At 35.5% G+C, this 27,245-nt stretch overlaps 1 protein-coding gene across 45 annotated transcripts in view; it reads right to left on the reverse strand.

The window, feature by feature from the left end:
- Positions 1-27,245, reverse strand: part of C4H8orf34 (chromosome 4 C8orf34 homolog) — a 470,609-nt gene that overhangs the window by 124,873 nt on the left and 318,491 nt on the right. For 27 of the 45 annotated variants that reach the window (XM_085022191.1, XM_085022168.1, XM_085022166.1 and 24 more), the window contains 2 exons: positions 21,883-21,930; positions 11,101-11,194 (listed from right to left, as the gene is read on the reverse strand). In XM_085022191.1, coding sequence (XP_084878317.1) covers positions 11,101-11,194; positions 21,883-21,930 — 142 coding nt within the window. The remainder of the gene's footprint in view (positions 1-11,100; positions 11,195-21,882; positions 21,931-27,245) is intronic. The other 18 variants (XM_085022172.1, XM_085022188.1, XM_085022169.1 and 15 more) reach the window with 1 other exon arrangement.

The raw sequence follows: 27,245 nt of genomic DNA on the forward strand, positions 1-27,245 counted from the left end.
GCATTTCTCTGATGATAGTAATGTTGAGCACCTTTTCATGTACTTTTTGGCCTTTTCTGTATCTTCTTTGGTAAAATATCTATTAAGGTCCTTTGCCCTTTTTTATTTAGGTTAGTTGGAATGTTTTTGCTAGTTTGTATGAGTTTGCTATATATTTTGTTTATTCATCACCTTTCAGATATATGGTTTAATAAAAACTCTCAAAAAATAGGTATATAAAAGAAAATTTCCTCAACATGATTATGACTATTCATGGAAATCCCACAGACAACATCATAATTAATGGAGAAAAACTGAAAAATTTTCCTCTAGGATTCCCCACTTTCACCACTTACATTCAATATAGTACAGGAAGTACTAGCAAGAGCAATCAGACAAGAAAAATAAATAAAAGACATCCAAATCAGAAAGGATAAAGTTATCAATGTTTGTAGAGGACATGATCCTATATGTAGAAAACCCTAAACACTCAAAAAAAAAAAAAAAACAAAACCCTCTCTCTGGTTCAAATGAATATACAAATTCAGTAAAGTTGCAGGATACGAAAGCAACATACAAAAATATGCTGCATATCTTTACACCAACAACAATCTACCTAAAAAGGAAATCAAGAAAGCAATCCCATTTACAATAGCATCAAAGAATAAAATACTTAGAAATAAATTTAACCAAGAAGATAAAAGATCTATACACTGAAAAACATAAAACATTGATGAAAGAAATTGAAGAATACATAAATAAATTGGAAGATGTATAAACAAATAGAAAGGTATCCCATGTCCATGGGTTGGGATTATCAATATTGATAAAAATGTTCATACATATCAATATACAGATTCAATGCAATTCCTATTAACATTCCAATGACATTTTTCAAAGAAATAGAAAACAATTCTAAAATTCTCATGGAGCCACAAAAGACCCTTAATAGGCAAAGCAATCCTGAGAAAGAACAGACTTGGAGGCATCACACCTCCTGATTTCAAATTATATTACAAAGCTATAGTAATCAAAACAGTATTGTACTGGTGTTTGTTTTTTTTTTTTTGTCTTTTGTCTTTTTGTCTTTTTGTCTTTTGTTGTTGTTGTTGTTGTTGTTGTTGCTATTTCTTGGGCCGCTCCCACGGCATATGGAGGTTCCCAGGCTAGGGGTTGAATCGGAGCTGTAGCCACCGGCCTACGCCAGAGGCACAGCAACGCAGGATCCGAGCCGTGTCTGCAACCTACACCACAGCTCACGGCAACGCTGGATCGTTAACCCACTAAGCAAGGGCAGGGACCGAACCCGCAACCTCATGGTTCCTAGTCGAATTCGTTAACCACTGTGCCACGACGGGAACTCCTGTACTGGTGTTTTAAAAAGACACATGGATCAACTGAATAGATTAGAGAGCCAAGAAATAAATCTGAGTGTATATGATCAATTAATTTTTCAACAAATGACCCCAAGAATACACAATGGGGAAAGGATAGTATCTTCTAAAAATGATACTGTGATACTGTGAAGACTGTATCCACATGCAAAACAATTAAAGTGGACCCTTCTTACTACATACAGAAAAATAGATTTAATACATTTTAAAGAGCTAAATATAAGACCTGAAACTATAAAACTCTTAGAAGAAAACAGGGAAAAGCTTCTTGACATTAGTATTGTTAATGAGTTTTTGGATATTACATCAAAAGCTGAGGAAACAAAAGCAAAAATAAATAAGTGGACTACATGAAACTAAAAAGCTTCTTACAGTAAAGGAAACAATGAACAAAATGAAAAGGCAACTTAAGGGTTGGGAGACCACATCTGCAAACTATATATCTGACAAAGGGTTAATATCCAAAATATATAAATCATATGTGCTTTGGGATTTCAGGTAAGAGCTTATTCTAAAGTTGATCATGTTTTATAGAAAATGATGAGCTGGAGCTACATATATTTACTAATATTTAATTGATAGATTAATAAAAACAAAGTTTTAAAAAGCACTTTCAAAATGATTTTTTTTCCTCCTAAAGTTAGTCTACACTATTAGCCCATGTTTACTTTCTTTGCTTGGTAAAGAAGACAGAATTTTCAAAAAACATTTTTTTGGGGGGAGCCTACTTTTAATTTTACATTTCTTTTAACACAACAAAATACTGGGAGATTTCGAACCCCAAAACATTTATTTTAGTTATCTTTTATAAATGGCATATCTTAGGGAGATGACCTCTGTTTGAAATAGCACTAGTGGAAAGGTAGTTTAAAAACAAATTTTCTTCTCATCAAGTTATGAAATATGTATAGGGCCCAATACCTGGGCTTCTGCATCATTTAAGTGAGTGTTATCCAAAGCTACAGATATGAATGTTATCTTCAGAGTTTGTCCCTAGGTAGATTCTCCCACTGCATGCTTGATTAATTCACATTTCTTATCCTTACAATTGGGACCCTCTGCTTTTTTCGTGACTTACCTTTTAAGGCTTATTCCTCTCTAATCCGCTGTAAATGTCCAGTGTCTTCCCCAAACAGTACTAATTGCTATGTTCCCTCAGGGACCCAACAATGCTCTTCCTGTCTTTGTGTATTTGCCTAGTCTTGCTCATAAGAAGTTCTTGACCACTCATGTCCTTCAAGATCTTACCCATCTCCCAGTTCAAAAATCACTTTCTTCATGAAGATCTAATTCCATGTTCTTTCTGTTGACTTAATGTTACACATCCCTCCTCTACCTTCATTACCATTATATTTATCTCAATAAAGAGGTCTTATGCTACAGATGCACTTCTCTGTAACTCACTATTGAAAAGAGATAACTTTTGTGTGTGCAACTCATATGCCATAGAGAAGTTTCTCATTATACATATGCTGACTCTTCAAGATCCATAACTAGGACTGTTCTAAGGAGGTAATCTGGCCACTGGGACACATAGACCTTAATGAAGAATCTTAACTACATTCCTGGTTTGGGACAAAAATGTCCATATCTGTTCAATCTGGTGAAGGTGAAGGAGGTCAATGTTGCAGAATAAGCCATGTGGAATCATGGAACAGTTTGACTAGTGTGAACATGTTCAAGTTCCTGAAGTAACTGAAAATTTACAGAACAAAATCCATAGAGAACAAAGAAGTAGGCTTTACTTGCAACCAGCCAATACATTCTTCTCATTTGTAAAAGATATATCTCATCTAATATAAAACTGCCCTATAAGCTAAGTCCATCAAAGTTAAAGAATGAACTAAATTTTCCTTCATTTTGTTTTAATTACTTTATTTCACAGTGTTAAGCCACACCTAGAACAAATAAAAGAATCTCCCAAGACAAACAAAAAGTATTTGGTAAAAAGACTAAAAACATGTGCTAGTCATTTATAACTTTGATTTTTTTTCAAAATAACAAAGAATTGGACCATGTATCTCCTATTTTTTTATTTTAAAGAATTCAACTTCATACAATAATCTAAGGAATTCTGCATTTTAAAAGAACAGTTCAGCTGTCTTATTGCTTAACTATAGCCTTCTCTGATATCTGTTATGAAATTTTCTGAATGCTATTGCAAATGACAAGGAATTTTTAATAAATAAAGCAGGTAGTCTGAAGTATGTAACTTTATATATTGCTGAGTAACTTGACACATTTTTCCTTTACACTTAATAATCGTTTATTTGGTGAGATTAAATTTATATGCTATTAAATGTTACCCTTTAAATTTTTCTAGGAGCTTAGAAATCAACTGAACCATTCATAATATCAGAATTTTACCATAGACATGGGAAACATTTCAAAGTAATAATGCCACATGAATAATTCAGAGGCATTGGCCTCTAGAAACTACAAAAAACTTATTTATAACCAAAATAATTCTCTACAATTAGTGTTATAATGAAAAGTTGCAATGTGACACTAGAAGTTTTGCTTCTAACAGATAATTAACAGTAATTATTAACTTACTTTTATATTTATTGGTTAAATATTAATTCTTAAATATTTATGATAATAACAGATACCAAACATGCAAATGGTGACATAACTAATTTAGAGGATTTATTGCCTCGTCTGAGTTAAGACGCCATAAATGTTTTCCAATAAGCTTGAGAATTTTCTGAACACTCATAGAAAACTGAAGAGATTAAAAATTATCAAAATTTTCTCTTTTTTTTTTGGTCTTTAAAAATAACCTACTATAGTTTGCCAGAAGTTTTTGTCTTTTTTACTGTAAGATCTATCTTTCCAATAGCTTTGTGCTATTTTTATTGTATTACTATTATTGTTTCTTTCTTGGTTGTTTCCAGTGTGAATTTTTTCTTTATAAATATGTAAGATAACAACATTGACCTCTAAAAGAAAACAAAAATTTGTCTTATCTCACTTATCTCCTGAGCTATGTATAGTCTCATTTCTAGGCTGTATTTCTCATGCCACAACCTAATGCTAATAAAATCCTGAGAATTCCAAGGATCATGAAACCCTGACATTTTTAACAGAATTGTCTATTAACTCATTTTGGTCTTTATGCTATCTACAGCTCATTGCTCCTCAACCCATTAGCAAGTATACCAAATAATATATAATTGGAGCCCCCAAAAGAGAGATAACAGAAAAGGGATCAGAAAGAATATTTGAAAAAATAATGGATGAAAACTTCACACATTTGATGAAAACATGAATTTACATATCCAAGAAGCTCAAAAATCTCCAAGAGGATAAATTCAATGATGTCTACACCTACAAGTCACTTTATCAAAATACAAAGATCAAGAAAAAACTTTGAAAGCAGGGGAAAAAAGAAAAACACCACAACACGTCAGATACAAAGGGTCTTTAATAATGTTAGGAACTGATATCTTATCAGAAACCATAGAGGCCAAAAATCACCTGGATGACATTTTCCTTGAATATAGGTTGGAATTAGTGACTTGCTTCCAAAGAACTGTATAAAAAGATTGGTAAAAAGTAACTTTACAATAGAGAAACCAGAAAACACTACCTGGGCTTGATGATAATAGGATATCATTATGTTAACTGCACATCTCTCATACTAAACAATGAAGGTGTTTCACCTTCTTAGTCTTCTCCCCCCAAATACATAACCACAGTATAATCATGAGAAAACTATTACACACCATGGGACCTAATCAAACTGAAAAGCTTTTGCACAGCAAAGGAAACCAAAAAGAAAACTAAAAGACAACTTACAGAATAGGAGAAAATAGTTTCAAATGATGCAACTGACAAGGGCTTAATCTCTAGAATATATAAACAACTTATACAACCCAACAGCAAAAAAACCAATCAATGGAAAAATGGGCAAAAGACCTGAATAGACATTTCTCCAAAGAAGATATACAGATGGCCAACAAACACATGAAAAAATGCTCAACATCGCTGATCATAAGAGAAATGCAAAGCAGAACCACCATGAGATACCACCTCACACCAGTCAGAATGGCCATCATTAATAAATCCACAAATAACAAGTGCTGGAGGGGCTGTGGTGAAAAGGGAACCCTCCAGCACTGCTGATGGGAATGTAAACTGGTACAGCCACTATGGAGAACAGTTTGGAGATACCTTAGAAACCTATACATAGAACTTCCATATGACCCCGCAATCCCACTCTTGGGCATCTATCCGGACAAAGCTCTACTTAAAAGAGACACGTGCACCCACATGTTCATTGCAGCACTATTCACAATAGCCAGGACATGGAAACAACCCAAATGTCCATCGATAGATGATTGGATTCGGAAGATGTGGTATATATACACAATGGAATACTACTCAGCCATAAAAAAGAATGACATAATGCCATTTGCAGCAACATGGATGGAACTAGAGACTCTCATACTGAGTGAAATGAGCCAGAAAGACAAAGACAAATACCATATGATATCACTTATAACTGGAATCTAATACCCAGCACAAATGAACATCTCCTCAGAAAAGAAAATCATGGACTTGGAGAAGAGACTTGTGGTTGCCTGATGGGAGGGGGAGGGAGTGGGAGGGATCAGGAGTTTGGGCTTATCAGACACAACTTAGAACAGATTTACAAGGAGATCCTGCTGAATAGCATTGAGAACTATGTCTAGATACTCATGTTGCAACAGAACAAAGGGTGGGGGAAAAAATGTAATTGTAATGTATACATGTAAGGATAACCTGACCCCCTTGCTGTACAGTGGGAAAATAAAAAAACAAAAAACAAACAAAAAAGAAAAGAAAACTATTACACAAATCCCAGTCGAGGGACATTCTACAAAACCCTTGACCTACAGTTCTCAAAAGGTTCAAGGTCATGGAAAATAAGAAAAGACTAAGAAACAGTTACAGATCAGCAGGGATTAAGGAAACATGATGAGTAAATAAAGTCCGAGGTTCAGTTAATAGAAGTGTTGGTTTATTAATTTTATTTTATTTTATTTTATTTTGTCTTTTTGCTATTTCTTTGGGCCGCTCCCGCAGCATATGGAGGTTCCCAGGCTAGGGGTCTAATCGGAGCTGTAGCCACTGGCCTACGCCAGAGCCACAGCAAGGTGGGATCCGAGCCGCGTCTGCAACCTACACCACAGCTCATGGCAACGCCGGATCGTTAACCCACTGAGCAAGGGCAGGGACCGAACCCGCAACCTCATGGTTCCTAGTCGGATTCGTTAACCACTGCGCCATGACGGGAACTCCGGTTTATTAATTTTATAAATTTATCAGTGTAATATAAATTTATCAAGAAAACCATGTGAAGGGAATGTGTAAATCCTCTATTTTATCTTTGCAACTTTTCTGGAATTCTAAATTATTCCAAACTAATTATTGTTTTTAAATCATCTGACAGAATAAAAGATTAATGAAGACTTTGTGTCATGCTTTTGTAAGAGATAAATAAAAATGCAGATTGAAATTTTAAAATTAGCATTAACATTAAAATATATGCTGAAGGAAAGGACATTGAAATACAACACACTATTAAATTACATGACACTACTATCAAAAATAGTCCTAAGTGTGCAAGAAAAGTTGCCAACTTTAAACTTTTAACATTAACTTCTATTAATTCAAAATACAACTAATGAGGCTGCTCAATTTTTATTATCATTTTGGGCACAATATAGGTTAAGTTGGGGCCCAGTCATCAAAGCAGGAGCCTAAGAGTTTGATTTCTGATGAATACATTTATATTTTTTACCCAAAGCCTAGAACAGATAGTAAACTTCCTTGCTGTTGTCCACAGCTGGCGAGTAGAGATATTTTGTTTCCCTTTTCATACCCAATGCAACTTTCCCAGGCATCAGGCTTAATAGAGCATCATCATACCAGCCCCTAAGCAGACCCAGAACCAACTCATCAATTTTTATACAGTAAGATCTCAGACCCCACGGCCTAAGACCTACATCCAGTCCTGAATCTCAGTGAGTCACCATAGCATAGACCATACTTCTTTGGCTCTTATTTCTGTATTTCGAGCATCTCTGCCATTTCGTTTGTTTTGTTTGATTTTTCATTTGTTTGCCTATGTTTAGCTTGGTTATTCGTGTTTAAAAATCCAAAATGTAGTTAGAGGGTGCTATCTGGCTTGACAGTAACTATTTAATGACCGTATGCCTTTGCAGATGTTGAACCTACCAACCAGAGGACCTGACCCTCAATTTTACTCGACATTTATCCCATCAAATTTCAGCCCTTCTTCTCCTTCTTTATCTTCCCATTCTATGCTCAGATTTAATTTACAGACAGGAAAAGCAGTCTGGAGACACAAGGCCCAAAGTTTAGCAACACTATGGAGACGACTGTGAAAACACAATCCTCTGATTCACTGGACTTTTCATTCCAGTAGTTTTTAATCTTTAGAATAAGGAAAGATCAACTGAGGAGCTTATTAGAAATGTAGAACTCAGATTCCTGTGAACAGAGATTCTGATTCTCTGCGTCTAAAGTGGAAACCAGGAACACGAGTAGCAAACAAGTGCCCCAGTAGACTCGAATGTCGGAATTTGAATTATTTGGTAACTTCAGATCATAATTGGAGAGATCATAAACAAACACACTCCTGACATGAGTTTTTTAAATCTGTGATGTAGACTTTATACTAAGATCAGAGTAGAGGAAAAAGTCTACTTAAGGGTTCTGCTTATCTTATTTATAATAAAAGTTTTAAAGCTTCCCATTTAATTATTGAAGACACGTTTTCCTAAGTGGTGCTCTTCTATAAAACTTGTTTGTGCTAAGTCTTATTTTAAAAGGATGCAATAAGAAATATGCACCACTGCAAATACCCTGACGTTATGTGGAAACTTTCCACCATGATAATTTCGTCTCAGGAGGAATCTGAAAATTCCATAAAATTACCTGTGTATAATTTATAGAAAGCTGAGTCAAGAAACAGGTGTTACCATTGGAATAATGAATCTTGTCCTTTTCCTCACTCATAAATTTCTAATATATGAGCCTCCAGACTCTAAATCAGATGCTGGGTGCACAGAGATTTATGTCACTTATTTTCTTTCACAGAGGAAATAACAAGGTAGATGATCTATACATACCTTACCAGCTGTTCCACAAACCTCATACTCTGAATATGGGTATCAGTACCTCAGTGGCTTCATCTCATATTTGTCCCAGCCCTTGAATGTTGGATGCCGCTCTTGAAAAGTATTTGCATCTCTGTGCTATGAGCTTGGCTACATTGCCAACTAGCATTCCATTTCCAGATGGCTCCTATTACCACCTAATTATTTTTAAACCCTGATTTTATTTCAAACAATTTACCATTGTCAAGGGTCACCTCCAATATGACATTGTTGAAATCAAATATTTTTGGTTCTAGGTCTATGGTTAAGAGAATTTAAGAATGACTTTCTTCAGAGTGATTGATAGACCATGTGGCAAACTATATGGCAAAACTATAAATCCAATATTAAAATTTTAATAAAACTTTGAATAATTTTTATGACAGTTATCCAGTCACAATTATTATTTTATCTGTTTCAAATTTACAACTGTCCTGATAACCAAGTTAGAATGTACCAAAGAAATGTATGTGGTCATTCACTTATTCATTTATTAAATCTTTAGCTATTAATTGAGGTCTTATTATCTGGCTAAATAAAATTTAAAAAAAAAACAGATTCCTTCCTTCAAAAATTTTGCACCCTAATAGAAGAGAAGAGGGTTACATCTTATTATCAAAATATTGTTGAAGTATAAGCAATAAGGCAATATGATTGGATGACAAGGGTTGAAGAAAGTTCTGAGATTTTTAAACTTCTTTGCATTATTAAGCTGTTTTATGGGGTTTATAATGATTGGAGACATATGGATTTGAGGGAAAGGAAGTAGGTCTGAATTTGGGCTTGGATTAAATACACTATTTTGATTATTTCGTTGATTTTAGGTTTTAGTTCATTAAAAGTTATAGCTCACTCAAAGAATTAATACATTTCATATTCTGTAAAGGTGCTGTTTACCTGCTCATGCTCACTTTGGGCACCTAGGTGTGGAATCTAAGAGAGTAAAGCAAGCCCAATTACACATATTGCGTTTATTACACACACACACATTCACTTTAAGAGATTATTTAATGCAAAATGTATGAAGACCTGAAAAGAATTTGGTGAAAATTATTAAACACAAACTCTAGAAAGAGAGCTTATGTCTATTTAAATATGTGGGGAGTTAGGGGTATAAATGTGCTTGCGTTTGTTTTCGTTTTCATAAAAGTTCCAGGCATTTGTAAATCTTTCAGATTTGGGGGATTCCTTCTATGTATCCTATGCTGCTCTTTTCCTAGACTATTTTATTTGAGATCCCTTGCATTAAAGTTCTTTGAAACTATCTTCTTATTTTTGTACTTGATTAAAGTACAGTCTACCTTCTGAGTCTTTGTCGGTTGTTTTCTACAGGTGTTTCCCTACATAAGAATCTTAAAATGTCACTGTGCTACTCACTGCATTGCTGACTGTGTCAGCTGAGTGACGGGGGCGAGGGGGGGGGGGTCCTTTGTCTCATCCTCTCACCTGAGCAGGTCCCTCTCCTTGCTGTGCTGCCTCTGCCTACATAAGCCTGGAGTTATAGAAGTGGGATAAGGATATTTTAAAATGCCTTTCACTTGGAAGAGCAATTTCCTGAATCTCCTTGGGTACAGAATCATGATGCTACCTGCATAACATATCAGACTGTCTCTGGTGACCAGAGTTCAGAGGAATAGTTATTAATCACTTCACACCAATTATTGTGAGAGCTACGTTATTACTTACGACTTTTATTTCTATCTGTGGATACCACTGGTAAAGAAAAAAAAGTAAAATTTTGATATCGTATTATTTTAAGAATTGATTTTTTGCTCTATAATCCAGACACTAACCTCTCCTCTACAGGGCTGAATCCATATGTCTGACAATGTGGATAACCCCTGGAGAGCATGAACCGAGTTGTGCCGAACTATAATCATTCATTCTTTGTTATCATTATAATCCAATGACTTAAATCAAGAGCTATATATTGTCTTAAGTACTATTATAACATTAATTTGTTTTGTGAACTTAGAACAGTTTCTACATACATACCTTTATTCACTTAACCAATAATGATAGTTTCATATACAATAACGATCCTAACATACATAGACTTTTTAATAATCACAAGTTATCAATGGAATAATTTCTTCTGTTAAGGTACTACAATTCTTTTCAGAAAGTTAAGTTTATAGGCCTCTACACCATAATTAAGAGATCACTGAAACAAGGTTTATAGACCAGAAGTATAGTTTATCTTTACATGTTCTTCCTAAGCAAGTCTGATTTTTTTTTTTTTTTTTTTTTGGTCTTTTTAGGGCCGCACCTGCAGCATATGGAGGGTCCCAGGTTAGGGGTTGAATCAGAGCTATAGCTGCTGGCCTACGCCACAGCCACATCAATGCCAGATCCTTAACCCACTGAGCGAGGCCAGGGATGGAATCTGCATCCTCATGGATACTCGTCAGATTCATTTCTGCTGAGCCACTACAGGGAACTCCAACAACTCTGAATTTTTTTGTAGCTGTCGTTTGATGTTATGAAAGGGATATATCATCACCACGGATATCCTTTGGCTAAAACTAATTTGTCAATAAGTGGCAGTGTCTACTCACGTTTATCTTGTTCTGCTTCCACTCCTTCACTTTCTGTGTCGCTTGGCAATATCCATGGTTGATGAACTACTTGTAATTGCTTTAAAGAGTCATCCTGCCAAAGAAAAAATTTATTTGGATTAAACTCTAGATTGATATTGTAAATACCAATATGGTTGAACATTTTGGTCTCTATGAATTGTATGTCCAGAAAACCATAATAAGAATTTCTCCACAACAGAGAAGAATTTTGAGGTTAAATTCATTTGGGTGGACATGCCACAAACTCTGACCTCACTTTTTTACATTCTCCTTTTAATAAGATTTAATGTCTTAATAAGAAGAAATACCTAGACTGTGTTCCTTCCTGAATTAACATTTTTATGGAATTTGTGGCACTCATTCTTAGAAATATAATAATGAAATATTCAATATAAAATTGCACAAAATGTGCCTGTTTGCCCTCAAGGTTCCAATTCCCTTAACTGGGAATAAAGATCCATAGGATTTGGAGAACATACTCAACCTTACCCTTCAGTACTACTTCACTGCCTCTTTCCTCTTAGTACATCCTTATTTTTGTTAAAATATTTCTCGAATACTTTCTTGCTGCTCCATGCCTTCTGCCACTGATCTAAAGCAGACCCGTCATTTCCTATCCTAACTGTAGCTATGGTCGTCTAGAAAGTTTTCTAGGATTAGATTCATATCCTCCCTAATTCTCTCCACCAATTCCTTGCCAAAGTGAGCTTTTTACATGATGTATTCATGACCTTGCTCATAACCCTTGAGTGGTCTCATTTTTCCCAGCATAAAACTTAAACTCAAAGCACCTCACCATCCATACTTGTCCAGCCTGCAATCCACAACTACTTCCATCTCCATCCCACTCAACTGACACTTCCACTCCAGCTATAGTTTACTGTAGTTCCTTAATTTTCTCACTCTCTCTAGTCGGCCAATATGTTTTCACATGTGATGTTCCTGCCTAGAATGCACTGTATTTACTTATCTGTCTCAAACATTAACCCACCTCCCAAGGCTCAGGTGTCATCTCTGTTGCCTTCCCTGATCCTCCAAGACAAGTTACTCCTCTATTTCTTTATGTGCCTATTGCATCACTGCAACAAATACTGTATAGTAACTGTCCTTTTTAATCTTCCTGCCTCAAAAACAATGTGGAAAGTCCTTAACAGCATTGATAAAGTTTTTTAACCTATGCATTTCCAGCATCTATTAGAATGCCTAGGGAAAAATCGATACTCAGTATACATTTGTGTAGAAGGAGGTGAGGAAGAAAAAAGGAGAGGATGAAGGGTAGAAAGGAAGGAGGAAGGAAGGATGGGGCCCTTTGAGAATAAAATATAAGTAATAAGTTCAAGTTTATTGAGTCATGATTGAAGAGAATATTTTCAAACATACTTTGAAAATTCGAAACATAAAATAAATATGGCCCATCAATTTATTCTTTTTTTTTTCTTTTGTTTTTTTAGGGCCTCACCAGTGGCATATGGAGGTTCCCAGGCTAGTGGTCTAATTGGAGCTGTTGCTGCCGGCCTTCGCCAGAGCCACAGCAATGCCAGATCTGAGCTGCATCTGTGACCTACACCACAGATCATAGCGACACCTGATCCTTAATCCACTGAGTGAGGCCAGAGATTGAACATGCAACCTCATGGTTCCTAGTCAGATTCGTTTCCACTGTGCCACGATGGGAACTCCAAATTTATTTTTGGACCTCTCAAATTCATTCATCATCTTCCCCTTCTTTCAAAGATCTTTTCCTCCAACTTGAGATATTTTGCTTTATTTTGTTCAAATACTAAAAAGATGAAAATACCGGCTTATGACCTCTGATCTCTAGGAAACATGACATCACCAAACGTTAAATGTTCACTTTGTTTAAAACAATTCATATATAAGAGAAACATCCAATCTACAGATAAGGACGTTTGATTGTGACGGTTACCTCTGTAGAAGTTTAATACTAGTTTAGAGTTTCAAAAAGATACAATTTCCCAGGAGTCAGGACAGGAGCCTGGGGGGTTGAGTAAGTGAATCACAAGGAATATTTTGGGGAGATGCACTATTCTGTGCAATATTATAATAGTAAATACAAGACATTAAGCACTTGTAAAAACCCATAGAACCTCATACCACAGGGTAAACCTTCATGTATACAAATTTTAAAAAATCAGTTAGAAGGTTGGGTTATCCCAGGATGGAAAAGAAAAATACTAAAAAAGAATGTAAATGAATTACAGATGTAAAATAACCTCACTGAAGGAGGTGAGGGAATAATGTGCTGACCTAAATAACTGTGAAACCGAGTGGCATCTGTAAGATCAGAAGCAAAAAGTAAATGTATATAAACAGTGAACTATAGGTGATAAAGTTGTTTCCCACTGGCATATAGGTTAAAATTTCTAGGTATGTATTTTAGACTTGAGCACCAAAGTAAATGGATGGCAGATAATGGAAGACAAGTTTTTCACTCTTGGAGCAGTTTATAGATGAGCAAGGATAGAATGATCCATGTATAATGTACTACAGTTGGAGACATCAGTGTGAACTCACATTTAACTTACTATATATGCAGATGGCTGCAAATGAACTATTTATAGATATTTTATATATATGATTACTCATCACATATATCTCCCTGCTTTGCCAACTGAGGGGACTTAGGTTCAGTGACACCCTGATAGCAACAGACATAACTACCACTCATATCTTGGTTTCTGATACCCTTTTCAGTGAAAGAATCAGGACTCTTGGAGAAATGACTGATTCTTAGATCAAGGCAAGAAATACACAAAATAAGCGTAGAGAATCTTGTTATGCCAGAAAGCAAAAAAGATCTAATATACAGACACACATACACACAATGCACACACATACACATGCACAAAATGTGGGTTTATCAAAGAGATAAAGAAACCAACTGAAAAATCTCTCAGTGGCCCAAGCTAGAACAATTCGAGCAACAAAATAAAGTAGCATTGAGTTACTATATAGTGTAAAATAAATATTTATCAATCCATACTGATGAAAGTAAATCACTGAATAAATCAACAAATGGGAGAGAACAGACAAATATGCCATGTAGAAGGATTTCAAATTATTTATGTAGATCTTAAGGAAATGATGAATAACTTCCCATATCTTTAGTGTGGGCTTGTATAGTGACTTTCTTCCAAAGAGTACAACATGGAAAGAGAAAGCAAAAAGAGGAACTTTACTGTAGAAAATACTGATAAGCACTACCTAAAAACCAGGTGATTAAGGACAACATCCGTAGTAATCATTCCTATTGATACTGTGTACCCTTGATAGAATGGGACAAAAATGGAATTTTACATCTATTGTATTCCCTCTAAAAACACATTATACAAGTCTAACCATGAGAAAAATGTCACACAAATCTCAACTGAGGGACAATCAACAAAATATATGATAAGCAGTCTTCAAAACTGTTACAGTCATCAAACACAAGGAATGTCTGAGGAATAGTTACAACCCAGAAGAAGCCTAAGGAGCTATAAGTGCAAAATGCAATGTGATATTTTAGGTGGGGTCTTGGGATAATAAAAAGGACATTAAAGGAAAACTGACAAAACTTAAAGACATTAGAGAAAACTGATGAAACTTGAATAAAGCATGGGTTTAGTCACTAATAATGTTTCACATCAGTTCATTAATTTTGACAACTGTACTACATTAATGTAAAGTAATAATAATAGTTGAAACTGGGGGAGAGGTACATAGAACCTCTCTATATTACCTTCACAATTAATTCTGTAGATCTAAAACTGTTCTAACATAAAAAGGTTTACTTAAAAATTGAAATAATAAGGAGTTCCTGTCTTGGCTCAGCAGAAATGAATCTGACTAAGAACCATTAAGTTTCAGGTTCGATCCTTGGCCTTTCTTAGTGGTTTAAGGATCCAGCATTGCCATGAGCTGTGGTGTAGGTCACAGACGTGGCTCGGATCTGGCATTGCTGTGGCTCTGGCGTAGGCCAGTAGCTGTAGCTCCGATTCGACCCCTAGCCTGGGAACCTCCATGTGCCACATAAGAAAAAAAAGAGAGAGAGAAAAAGAATAAAACAAAAATTTTAAGTGGTTTTCATTTAGAAATGAGATTCATTTAAAAAAAAAAATTCTTTCAGCATCAGCAACTCTTGAAAATGGTCTGTTAACCAGACTGAAATTTAAATTCTTATCATGAGAGACGGACTTTGCAGTGAAAAGTCCTTGCCCCCCAGGGATCAGTAATCACAACTTTTATCCCAGGTAATCTATTCTCTTGGGATAGAATGAAGCAGGTGAAGGTATTGGATAAGATCATCTCTAGTACTTTACAGTTAGTAAATGTCTAGATCTAGATTCCTTTAGACTGTCTATAGAATGTGAGAGGCCATAAATGGACTATTGTAGGAAAAGCCAGAAAAAAATAAAGAGAGTCAATCTTGGAATATACAGTTTAGGTATAAATCAGTGTTTATTTTCAGGATTTAACTTTTTTTTCCCCCAAAATTTATCAAATATGGGATTTGTTCTCACAGGGCCATACTACAGAAACAGCATAAATGTGAAAAATTTTAGTTTTAAAATTCCATAAGAATTTAAAGAACAACAGCAGTAAAATTTCAAAAACTTTCATGTAACAGAGGATAGCCTGCAGTTTTTCAAAACTAGAACATGCAGTCTCTGATTAAAGAAGAAATATGAAAAACGACTTTTTGGTTTTTTAAAGTAAAATCAAATGGTGAAAGCCGAAGTTTAAAGTGATCGTGAAAAAAAATTTTATTTAAAATTGGTTATTTAGCTTCTTGGCCCAAATATCAAGATCTATTTTCCTAAGAAAAGATATGACTAACAAGTCAGTAGTGTTTCTTTTTTCCCACAACAATTAAGTAACACTCAGGATTGGTTTCTGGTTTTAATAGATTTACTGCTGAACAAAGAAGGTACTCTTTATTGCCAACTCTTCTTTCTTTATTGCAGATTATGTAAAATACAAATGAAACACTAACTCAATAAAATATGCAGTTTGGAAGGACTTTAAAATGAGTTGGAATCAGAATCATAGAGATAATATAAATATCGCTATTAATAGATCATTTCAATATTTTACTTTGGTTCTTCCTTGAGTACAGTTAGTAATGTAATGCACCTGTTTACTTTATCAATGCCAACAGGCACTACTATGTATGTCCAAAGCTCAGCCCATCAGACTACTTATAATTCTTTTTGATGAGGTCAAGGAGCTAAAATCGTGAACATTTTTTAAACAAGAGTTGACATGTTCCTCTTTGCCAACTTATTCTAAAATTTTTCTACAGGAATATTAAACTCTGTGCATAGTACAAACTGTTTCATATTCCCAAGGGAAAGTTCCTTGGATTGCTTTTAGAAGAAATGCCATTCATCCTTTTTCTGAAACACTTTCACCATAAGTCAGTAAATGTCCAGGGACCAGGAGTGGTGGGAAATAGTGACAAGTATCATATGGAAAACAGTCTCCAGCCCTGTATCAACATATCATTTTATCTGCTAACAGAATAAGTGCTTTATAAACTTTAGCAGTATTGTTATTCCACATGGATAGTTTATTTTTGGATTCTCTAAATGCAATCAATCAGTGATTTATGTCATGTGTGGCCACAGAACTACAGGTTATTTAGAGAGAAAAAAAAAATGTTCCTTTGCTGAAACTTTCACCATTGGAGAATTTAGCTCTGGGGCGACTAAGTTATTTCTTTCCCTTTGCTTAAGAATGAAAATAATATGCAAAACATCAGTCTCCATCTTTCTAAAAGGATTAATCACTTTCCATAACCATAGGCTCCCTATAAAATAAGCAGCCCTAAAGCACGTTACAGATAAAGCAAAATAAAATTACAGTCAACTCTACATATATTTAATAGACTGCTGCTGCTGACCAATAAGCATGCCTATTCTCCAGTTAAAATGAAACTCTCCACACATAATTTACATAATAAAGTTTGGAACTAACTTTGGCATTTGTTAATGAAATGCCTAGTATGATCAGGCTGAAATCTGTAACTTTTTAGTCAATTATTCTTCAGTAGCTTAATTCTTTTGCATATTATAAAAAGGCAACTAAAAGAAGAGGGAAGTAATAAGTTTGAGAAAACAAGTTTGAATGAATAGGATCTGGGAAACGAGAAGAAAAGGAGGAATAATGAAGTTACAAATATATGGTAGATTGTGAAAAACATTACAAAATAAACACGAGCTGCTTAAAAAACTTCATATGACAAATTTGCTACACTTCATCATGCACTGGGATTGCTCTCTATCTTATTTCTTAACTCATTCCATTCTGTGGTTTTTCTACCTGAGGAAATTATAGGATTAACTTGTAAAAGACTTTGAAACTAACAAAAGATTATTAGGTGTAGTCAATGACAAACAAGTCATTTTTCTAGAAAGTCCTTCCATTTATCCGATTTTTTGAATGTGCTGAGTCTCTCATTGACTTTAAGCTATTTTACAACTATGTAACTTATAGAAATTTATAGGAGTGCAAATAATTCTTGTCATACAAATGTAAATTGCATCTATTTGAATGCAATTGATTATTAACCTCTGGATATTATCAATTTTGCCACTTTTTTGCATCTATTTTTAACTTCATATCAGCTTTCTTCATTTGACTATATATGTGAGGGTTTGATTTCCCCTTTGAACTCTCTGTAACATCTTACTGGTTTCCTCATTTATTAATGAGTTAAATAAATCTTGACATGTGTTCATTTTGTATCTGTATGGAAGTGATGATTATAACTTAAAAAAAATGCTATCCTGTTAATTCTTAATGCATGTTAATGACAAAACAGGCTTTCCCTGAAAAATACTTTGTTTCCTAAGTGAAATAAAAGTATGATACTGAATAATAGTTATTCCTATTTTCAAAAAGTAAATCTCTGTGCACAGTAAAAAGTAAGTTACCTCTTATTACAGTTATCTCTAAGATCACAGAACATACTACAGGAAGAAAAGACCGGCCAAAAGTGGCATGAAAGGTGATCCTAAGATTTTGTTGCATAGAATCAATCCCCTTTCCAGTTCAGATGTACAGCTGGCAAAACCAGCCTCAGCAGATTTGAAAAGGCCTGCTTACTAAACATGCATCTTTTCCTGTCTAACATCCTTGGAAGTTGTAAAGCTGCCACCTGACACCTTGAGTTAGTTCACACTCCTCTTACGTTGCCTCTGGCCTTTAGCAAAATTCCTAAAGTTGTGAGGAACTGCTCTAAACTGCTGTCAAAAGAAAAAGTTTAAAAAATCATTAATAGTCTTTAGTTCTTTAGAGTTTCCCAACCATTTATACTGACAATACTTATCTGATGAATACATATGCAAATTAATACATTTCTCTAATAATTAGGGGATTTTTAACGAGTATGCCATGTTATGCTATGGTATTTCCCAGTTATTTATCTGGGAAATGTGAAATTTTAAATGGATTAGCTTCCCTATAAAAGGTAGAGCAAGCTTTGCAAACATTTGATTTTGATAAGTAGTTTTAAATTATTTTTATATTTTGAGTGAACATTAATATTATTCTAACAGCTAAAATTTGTGCAATGTGAAACTTTTATTCCTACCTTGAGTTATCAACTGGCTTACATGTAAAGAACATGTAATTTTTTTTAACTGTTGGAATCATTTTGAGGATTAAGAGAAGTAAACGATTATAGAATATCTCATTTTCATTTGGTCAAAAATACAAATCCTATCTGGAAAAATAATACATTAAAAACACAGGAAATCTAAACAGAAATTTCATTTTAGCTTTACTTTTAGAGGAGAATATATCATCTCCTTAGTTTTGATTTAGGTCTAAACAGAATTGTCTAACATCATGTGGTTATGATTCTGTCTAATTATAAGACTAAATTAAAAAAAAAAACAGGGACTTTGATGTGCAAAGAGATGTTCAAACTTTAGAAAGAAACATTAAATATAATAAAAATGTAAACTCTATGGTTTATTTGAATTTTAGTGTGTACTAAATAAAAACAAATGTTTGCTAGATCACTTTTAACTTCAGTGCTTCTAAAATTTATAAATACTGTTCCTTATTGTTTGCTGGTTCTACTAAGAAGAAGAAGGAGTGCAAAAGTGAAATAAGAGTACAAGTTAGAAAAAAAAAACTATAACTTTATGGCTCTCATTCTGAACATGTTCACACTGGCAGTGGAGAAGAATCTGAATTTACATTTCCTAAAGATCAAATGGATTAATATCTACAAAAAAGAAACCAACCATTAATAAATTAACAGTTCACTAATCAGGATCATGCTTTGTTTTTCTTTTTTTTTTACAGTCAGAAATTCATTTAATATACCTTATCATTTCATGTCCAGAATTCTGTAATACAGATTAAGCAGCATTAGCAGAGAGATTTTTTTGTTTGTTTTTTTTTTGTTTTTTTCCCCAGCATCTCTCTTGAGCACCAGGCTCTCAAGCTCCTCTAGGTAAACTGGAGACAATAAACTAGTAAAGCTAGGAAACCAAGCCATATAATGAGATATTCCTTCATGCTTTGTCTTTCTGTAAAGGATGATCCTTCATTAGTTTAAAAAAAGAGCTAGCATCTAAATATCAAGCAATATTAGATAAAAAAAAAGCACTACATGATACTGAACCCCTAGAAAGGCAAGGCTTACCTTGGGCAGCTCACATATACTCAAAATTGAAACTGAAAGTCAGTAATGAATCTCATAAGCCAGAGGGATTATACAGCCCCAATCAACCAAAAATATTATTCTTGAGAGTAAATGAATAAACAAAACTAATAAATTTATTAATAGACGTTTCCCCTTCACCTATGTTATACAAAATTGGGAATTTCCATGATGTATGCAGTTACTTTCTAGAAATAGCATTGGAAAGAATTATAGGGCAGTGCTTCTCAAACTTTAGGGTGTTTATGAATCACACAGGGATCCTGTTAGAAATGCAAATTTTGACTGTTTGGAATCTGGTGTGGGTCCTGAGATTCTGTGTTTCTTAAAAGCCCCCAGGTAATCCAATGGTGCTAGTCAGAGGACCACACTGAGGAGCAATGCCCTGCCACACTTCTAATGAAAAGGCACAAATTCCCAACCTGGTGACATTAAGCATTTACAATTGCATAAAATGTGCACATTTAGATTGCACATGTGTAACAATGGAGAAAATAAAGAATTTTTCCTTGGATAAGAACCACAAAATTAGAATCACTTATTTTTTTTAAAGTTGTATCGTGTATGCAGCCCATTTCTTGTACCAGTTACCCCAATGCTCTCCTTCCTCCACAGTACTAGACTTATACAGGACACATTATAAAAGGCAGTAGGTGCCCTTTTTGATGAGGTGACTACCACCCCTAACCCCACCACTAAGTGGGGAAAGCTGAGTCAAGGGCTTGAGCAACCACAGAATCCTAAAGGGAAGTTCTAATGGTGTATATATTGAAAACAGTGCCTTCTTCTCCTTGGGCAACATTCATTACGTTAATGAATTTTTCTCAAGTTCTGCATCAAATCCATTAAACTGAAATTTAAAGTTGGTGCCACCAACCCTCCAATTTTTGCCCCATGTATTTTGATTTTTCTAACCTGAACTCAGAATATTTAGCCAGTAATTTCCTTTCATTCCTTTTGTTGTCCTTTCTCCAAGTGCCTTCGGTAAAACTTCAACCATCTCCAAACAAGCATGCAAACCAGAGATGTCAGAGACTTAAAAAGGGGTGCCATGCACTCTGATTTTCCCCTCCAAGTGATATGTGGAAGCAAGATTGAGTTTAAGTATGGATACATGCTCTGAATAAATGTATGGACTACCTACTACATTGAGTAGGCCACTTAAAATGGCTTTTGAATGGATGCATGCAAGAATAACATATTTAGAGAAACAGATTCTGTCTTGCTGAGAAGCAATATTCAAACCAAATATTTGCTACTTCTATGATATCATCACCAAACTGTTTCCCAGTTTCCTTCACCTGTAACAGATTCACGATTGACTAATTTAGTGACCATTGTGGTTTGGCTTCAGACCAAGTTTTATGGAGTCTATCCTCTGGCTTATCTGACAGTTCCCAAATGCAGTTTGCAGACAGCCCAAAGACACATCCTGTGACACAAAGCACCCTTGAATATCTCCTAAATAAATCTAGGCGTCTAAATGGTATTGCAACAAAAATCTGCCAGACATTTTTATTGTCAAGACAGCACTTTGCTTAATGGCTTGTATGTAACATCCTTGATCAGCATTTGTCACATGAATGAATGCCAATTTGGTACAGATTATTCTTTCCGTAAGAGAAGCAATCATGTCTTATTTTTTGTGTGTGTGCATGGCCAATAGAAAACATGTGTTTCTCATTTATTAAGATAATCAACAAATGTTTGTGAGTGAAAATATACAAGAGCCTTAGGTTTATACAGTTTTACCTTCATTTTCAAGATGAATTAATATGTAAGATCTCCCTACCAAGGAGGAACAAAACATCATTTTGTTTCTTTTTTTAAATTTATTGGAGTATAGTTGACATAATGTTGCATTTATTTATAATTCTCTTAACACTAGAGTTCCTCTTTTTTATTTTTTTCTTACTTTCCTATGATAACATGTAATTTACTGTCTTGTCTTTGTGGGCATGACCAGTAATGGGGTATAGACTGGACACCCTATAGGCAGATGGAGGAAGCCCAAGTGAGTGATTCGCCCTACGTGACAGACCCATTTTCAGACTGTGTTACACAGCCACCTGAAGACTCACTTCTTCCATGTAGTTTTGCAATGATTGTCCTCCCCTGGAGGCTTCTCCCTAGAGGCAAAGAGGAAGAGAGGTTGAAAAAGTCAGGAGAAGAAGAGAGAAAGAATGAAAGAAGAGGAGTCATAAAGAAGAGTGAAACCCTAGAGCAACTATTCTCCCCTCATCTCAGTTGAACCTTGTGAGATTATCAGTTTGGCAAATACTTACTCTGAAGGGGATAATACCTTTTTCAAGGCAAGACTATATCTTTTCGGTAGAGGTTAGGTCCCGTAAACAAATACCCACTTCGAGTAGATAACTACACCTTAAAACAGAATGCTGCTAAATCAGTCGTAGTATAAAATTTTGTTACTAACTTTATCAATATGCACTGAAAATCACATTAAGAAAAAAAAGCCACTAATTCTGTATTCCATAAATCTGTGTAAAGACCTAATACACAGGACTTAAAAATACTTAAGGAAAGAGTACTGGTCATTAGCCAGCCCTTTTCTAGATATTTATATCCAGTCTTTCTAACCTTACTTGTATGCTATTAGTAAATTCTCCATTATCTATGCCTTTTTCTGGCACTTCACTGAATGTTAGGAATCACTGAGATTTTAAATCATTGAAATTTAAAATATTGAATTAAATATATCACAAACTCCTCTCAACACTGATGGTCAAAATTGCCAAACGACTTGTCAGTTTGGAAAAGTTTTATATATACATACATACATATATATATATATATGTATGTATATATACATATATATATGTATGTATGTATATATATTATTGACATATAGCTGATTTACAATTATTGTGTTAGTTTCAGGTGTACAACACAGTGATTCAGTTAGGAAAAGTTACATTTTTCTACCTCACGGCCAGAGACATTTGGAAATAAATTCTGAGATATAACAAAATAATAAATTTTAGGACACCATATGTGTTTCAAAAATAACCAAATAAGTGTTAATAAAGCTTACAGTTGTTTCTACAACTTTTCAAGAACTCTCCTTCGGCGAGTTCCCATCACGGTGCAGCAGAAACAAATCCAACTAGGAACCATGAGGTTGTGGGTTCAATCCCTGGCTTCACTCAGTGGGTTAAGGATCCGGCGTTGCCATGAGCTGTGATGTAGGTCACAGACACAGCTCGGATCCTGAGTTGCTGCGGCTCTGGTGTAGGCTGGTGGCTACAGCTCTGATTAGACCCCTTGCCTGGGAACCTCCATATGCTGCGGGTGCGGCCCTAAAAGGACAAAAGACAAAAAAAAAAAAAAAAGAAAAAAAAAGAAAAAAAGAACTCTCCTTTTAACTTTTCCTAGCTCTCACATAATCTTATTTGATGGGTTTTCACTATAGCTTGAGAGTAAGACATCCTCAGGTGCATTTGATGCATAAAGAAATTGAAGACAGTGCTGCTGGCTCAAGAACTTAAAGTCCAGGAGCCAAGCAAGACATTGCTGGGACTAGATTCAATCCTGACACTCTTATACTTTGCTGAAATAAAAATTTTAAATCAAAAAATTTACTTCGGTTTAAAAAAATTGCGATGTATACTCCAAAGCACTTTCAGTAGGTTAAAAAAGAAGAAGAAGAAGAAGGAAAAAAAGCACTTTTTCAAAGCAAAAATTAAGCTGGGAATAAAGTTCTGGGACTCCTAAAAACTTAGCAATCACAGACATGGTCATATTTTTTCACGAATCATGGTTTCCACTAGCAAAAAATTAATATGCTGAAGTTTAAATGTTTCCAAATGCTTCCAAGTTTGTGGGATTTTTCAATGGATAAGATAGCAAAAGAGATAGGATAGTTATATATTTACTTAAACTAAAACATAAACTATTAGGAAAAATCAAATCCATATAAATCCTCCAAACTGAGGAATTTAACACAAAGCAGGAGGAGAGGGATGGGAACTTACTTCAGATAAACTGCTTTTTATAGTCAAACCTGCTGGAGCATCTCGTTTGATGAAAGAATGCTGTGGGTGATTCCAATTTGGCTCTTCAGCCTGACAGAACTATCCTTTTTGCCAATAATCCCTTTCCCTCTGCCCGTGTTGCTAGGGTAAGTGGATGAGGTGGCGAACTGCGTGGAGTTACAGATCTGCTTTCTGGAAGGGCCAGCATCTGAGGTGCTGCCCGAAGAGGGCAATTTGTTTCCCTGGCTCTGCAGTGCAATGCTTTTCTGCATTTATCCAGATGCTAGTGCAAAGACCAGACAATGACTGAAAGTCCTCTTGATGACCAGACAGAACTAAAACACTGGGTGTACCATAGGGCTTCTTGACAGGCTTTTTGTTTCCAACAGTGCCAGGTTCTTTTCAACATCCACGCCATAGCAAAGGAGCAACCTACACAAGCCCGTTTGTTTCAAAGGCCACACAGCTTGGAAGTGGGCTGTAACCACCTTTCATAAATCACTGACCTGGGCGGCACGGATGAATAAGGGGCACAAAGTGAAACACTCCAGAAGGAAAATACAGAGGAAACCTTTTTGTGAGTGTGGCACAGAGCCAAGTGAACATAGCAAAGAACAGGATGTCAGGGTCTCTAGGTCTTAGGGTCAGAAAAGATGGCCCCAGTCAGGAGGCTTGATTCAACACGTCTGCCTTAGGGTCCCCATTTCCAACATGGTGCTGCTGAAATGCTGACCTTCCCTCCTTCCCCCACAGGTGGTAAGGAAATAAAATCCCATCCAAAGTGGGAAGCTATCAACTCCAGTCATCCTTTGCTTAGTTTTAAAGAATTGGCATTTTAAATATCAGGTCATTCTAACAACACGATATTTTTTGTTAATCACCTGGAAAGGAATCAAAAATACGCAAATGCCATTTCCCTTGAAAAACATAGAGAAGAAAGGGGAGAGAAGGGAGGCAGACAGGGGCGTGTGAAGGAGGGAAAGGGCAGAATCCATGGAAACTATGCCTTAAAAACAAAAAAAGAAGGAAGAAAAGGTATTTCCTGAAATGTGGTTCCACTTATCATGCATCTTAATATAACCACCAGTTGAGACAAAAATGTTTTGAATGGGAATTACGAAATATATTATAAACTCAGAGAAAGAAAGAAAAAGAGGCTGATATGATTACTGCTTAATGTATGACATGGGCTCATGGCTGTTAGAGACGAAGGCTCTCATCCCTTCCTGGTCCTTTTCCAGTGAAGGAAACATTCTCAGTGAGAAGGGCTACCCTAGAGACAGAGCTGGGACTAGACCCACACTCTCCCAGATCTATTACCATTTCCTACCATACCAGGCAGCGCTTGTTTCAGTCAGTAAGTGTTTCTTGGTCATCTCTTGCTAATCCTTAGGCAAAATGCATACACACTCGTACTTGCATGAAGGATACATTTATTCTCAAACATTTTATGTCTAAGACCTCTGGCATTAATTTCCTTCAAAGAAAGTTCGCTGAGAAACCTACTTCCACCAGAATGGTTCTTCCTTCCGATCTTCTTTAAAATGAAACTAAAGAATAATCCAGATACAGAGAATACCTTTTTTTTTTTTTTTGTCTTTTTGCCTTTTCTAGGGCCACTCCTGCAGCATATGGAGGTTCCCAGGTTAGGGGTCTAACTAGAGCTGTAGCCACCGGCCTACACCACAGTCACAGCAATGCAGGATCCGAGCCGTGTTTGTGACCTACACCACAAGGCAACACCGGATCTTTAACCCACTGAGTGAGGCCAGGGATCAAACCTGCAACCTCATGGTTCCTAGTCGGATTCGCCAACCACTGTGCCACGATGGGAACTCCAGAGAGAATACCTTCTTAAGACATACCTGGTACCTAGAACCCATGGAAGAATGGGAGCTCCAGATGAACACCCAGGGCATTTCTGAACCAGAGGGACCCATACCACTTTCCCGCTTTATTTATTCCACCAGTACTTATGAAGCACCCATTGTGTTCCGCATAACCTGCTAGGCTTGGGAGCAAAGAGGTGAAGAAGCAGTAACCCCTACCATAAAAAAAGTTTGCCTTGAGAAAACAGATATACAAGTTATTTGAATATAGAACAAAAGTTACTTGACATGGACAAGTCCAAGGTGCTACAGGAAAAAAACAGGAGGAAAAGGCACCAAGCCTTTCATTTATTTAACAAGCACGTTTTGAGAACTTCCATATGCTGAGAACTGCTGTAGCCCCTGGGTATGTATGATGGAGACAAAGAAGGATTAAACCTTGAGGGAATTACTGTTAAGCTTAGTCCTAAAGATTTAGTCAATTAAGCAGATGAAGGAGCTGAACAAGGAGGAGAACAGGAGAAAATTTTCCTTCCAGGGCAGAAGGAAAATTTTGTGCAAGGGCCCAGACACAACAGAGCAAACATATGAAACCACAAGTAGTACAATGAAGAGCATCAAGTAAACTATGATGCACTGAAATGTGTACTGCGTTTTGAGATATAGAGATGTTAGCATGGTGTCATTTCCTAGTTTTATTCTACGATTTCCTGTAATATAGCTGCTAACATAATGCTAAATGTTACGTTTCTCCAACTGCACTATTACACAGGGTTACTGAATTTGTGACAGATGACAGAGATTGAAGTCCAGCTTTCCAAACTGGCAAATTTTCTAAGCGGCAACTACTACTGATGTGCAAGTGATCGTGGCAATGATCTATTTCTAACTAGTAAAAAAACTGGGTGCAACAGTTTAGAAACTCAGAAATTTTTCAAAAGTTCAGAAGTCTTTTAGACCATTGATGTAGTCAATAAAGTGATAGTTGCACTTGTTTTCAGACTTACTCATATAAACGATGCTGTTTCTAACTGGCCCCAGTGTCTTTCCATATTGTTGAAATTTTTTTTCTAAAAAGTTGCTCGCAATCTCATGAACAAATACAGCACCAGTGCAGACGTCTTTCTCTGAAAGTGACATCTCTATCCAGTATAGAAGAAACGGGACTCCTTTAGCACCATAAGGGCTAACAGTAGCATTTTAAGATGGGATGTTAATGCTCTTACTCTGCCTTTAAGTTCCACTGCTGGTGCCGGTTATGTCTCTACCAGGAATCAGCAACCTAAGGCATGATTAGAAGCCAAATTTGTCCTTTCAGAAGAGACAAGTAACACTCAATCCCTATGCATGCAACCAACTTTTAAATAACAAAAAAAGAAAGAAAACAATTTACACATCTCTTTCAATATTTTCATGTTAAGCTAAGTAATTCCTTAAGTGATAATGCCCTTGCCTTAGAGACTTATCTTAAAAGAATTTTAAAATGCAAGAGAAGTTGTGGGACTAACGACTATTATCAATAACGTCAAATTTTAAACAATTTAGGGCATTTTAGCGTTCCTTGTTATTTTGTGAAAAGTCTATTCAGTTGAAAAAAAAAAAAAAAACAGTATTTTATTCTTT

The sequence above is a fragment of the Sus scrofa genome, chromosome 4 (assembly GCF_054392235.1).
Source record: "Sus scrofa isolate SSC_HxYL_T2T_F1_AM1 chromosome 4, Sscrofa_HxYL_maternal_Yorkshire_Landrace_v2.0, whole genome shotgun sequence".
Lineage (NCBI taxonomy): Eukaryota > Metazoa > Chordata > Mammalia > Artiodactyla > Suidae > Sus > Sus scrofa.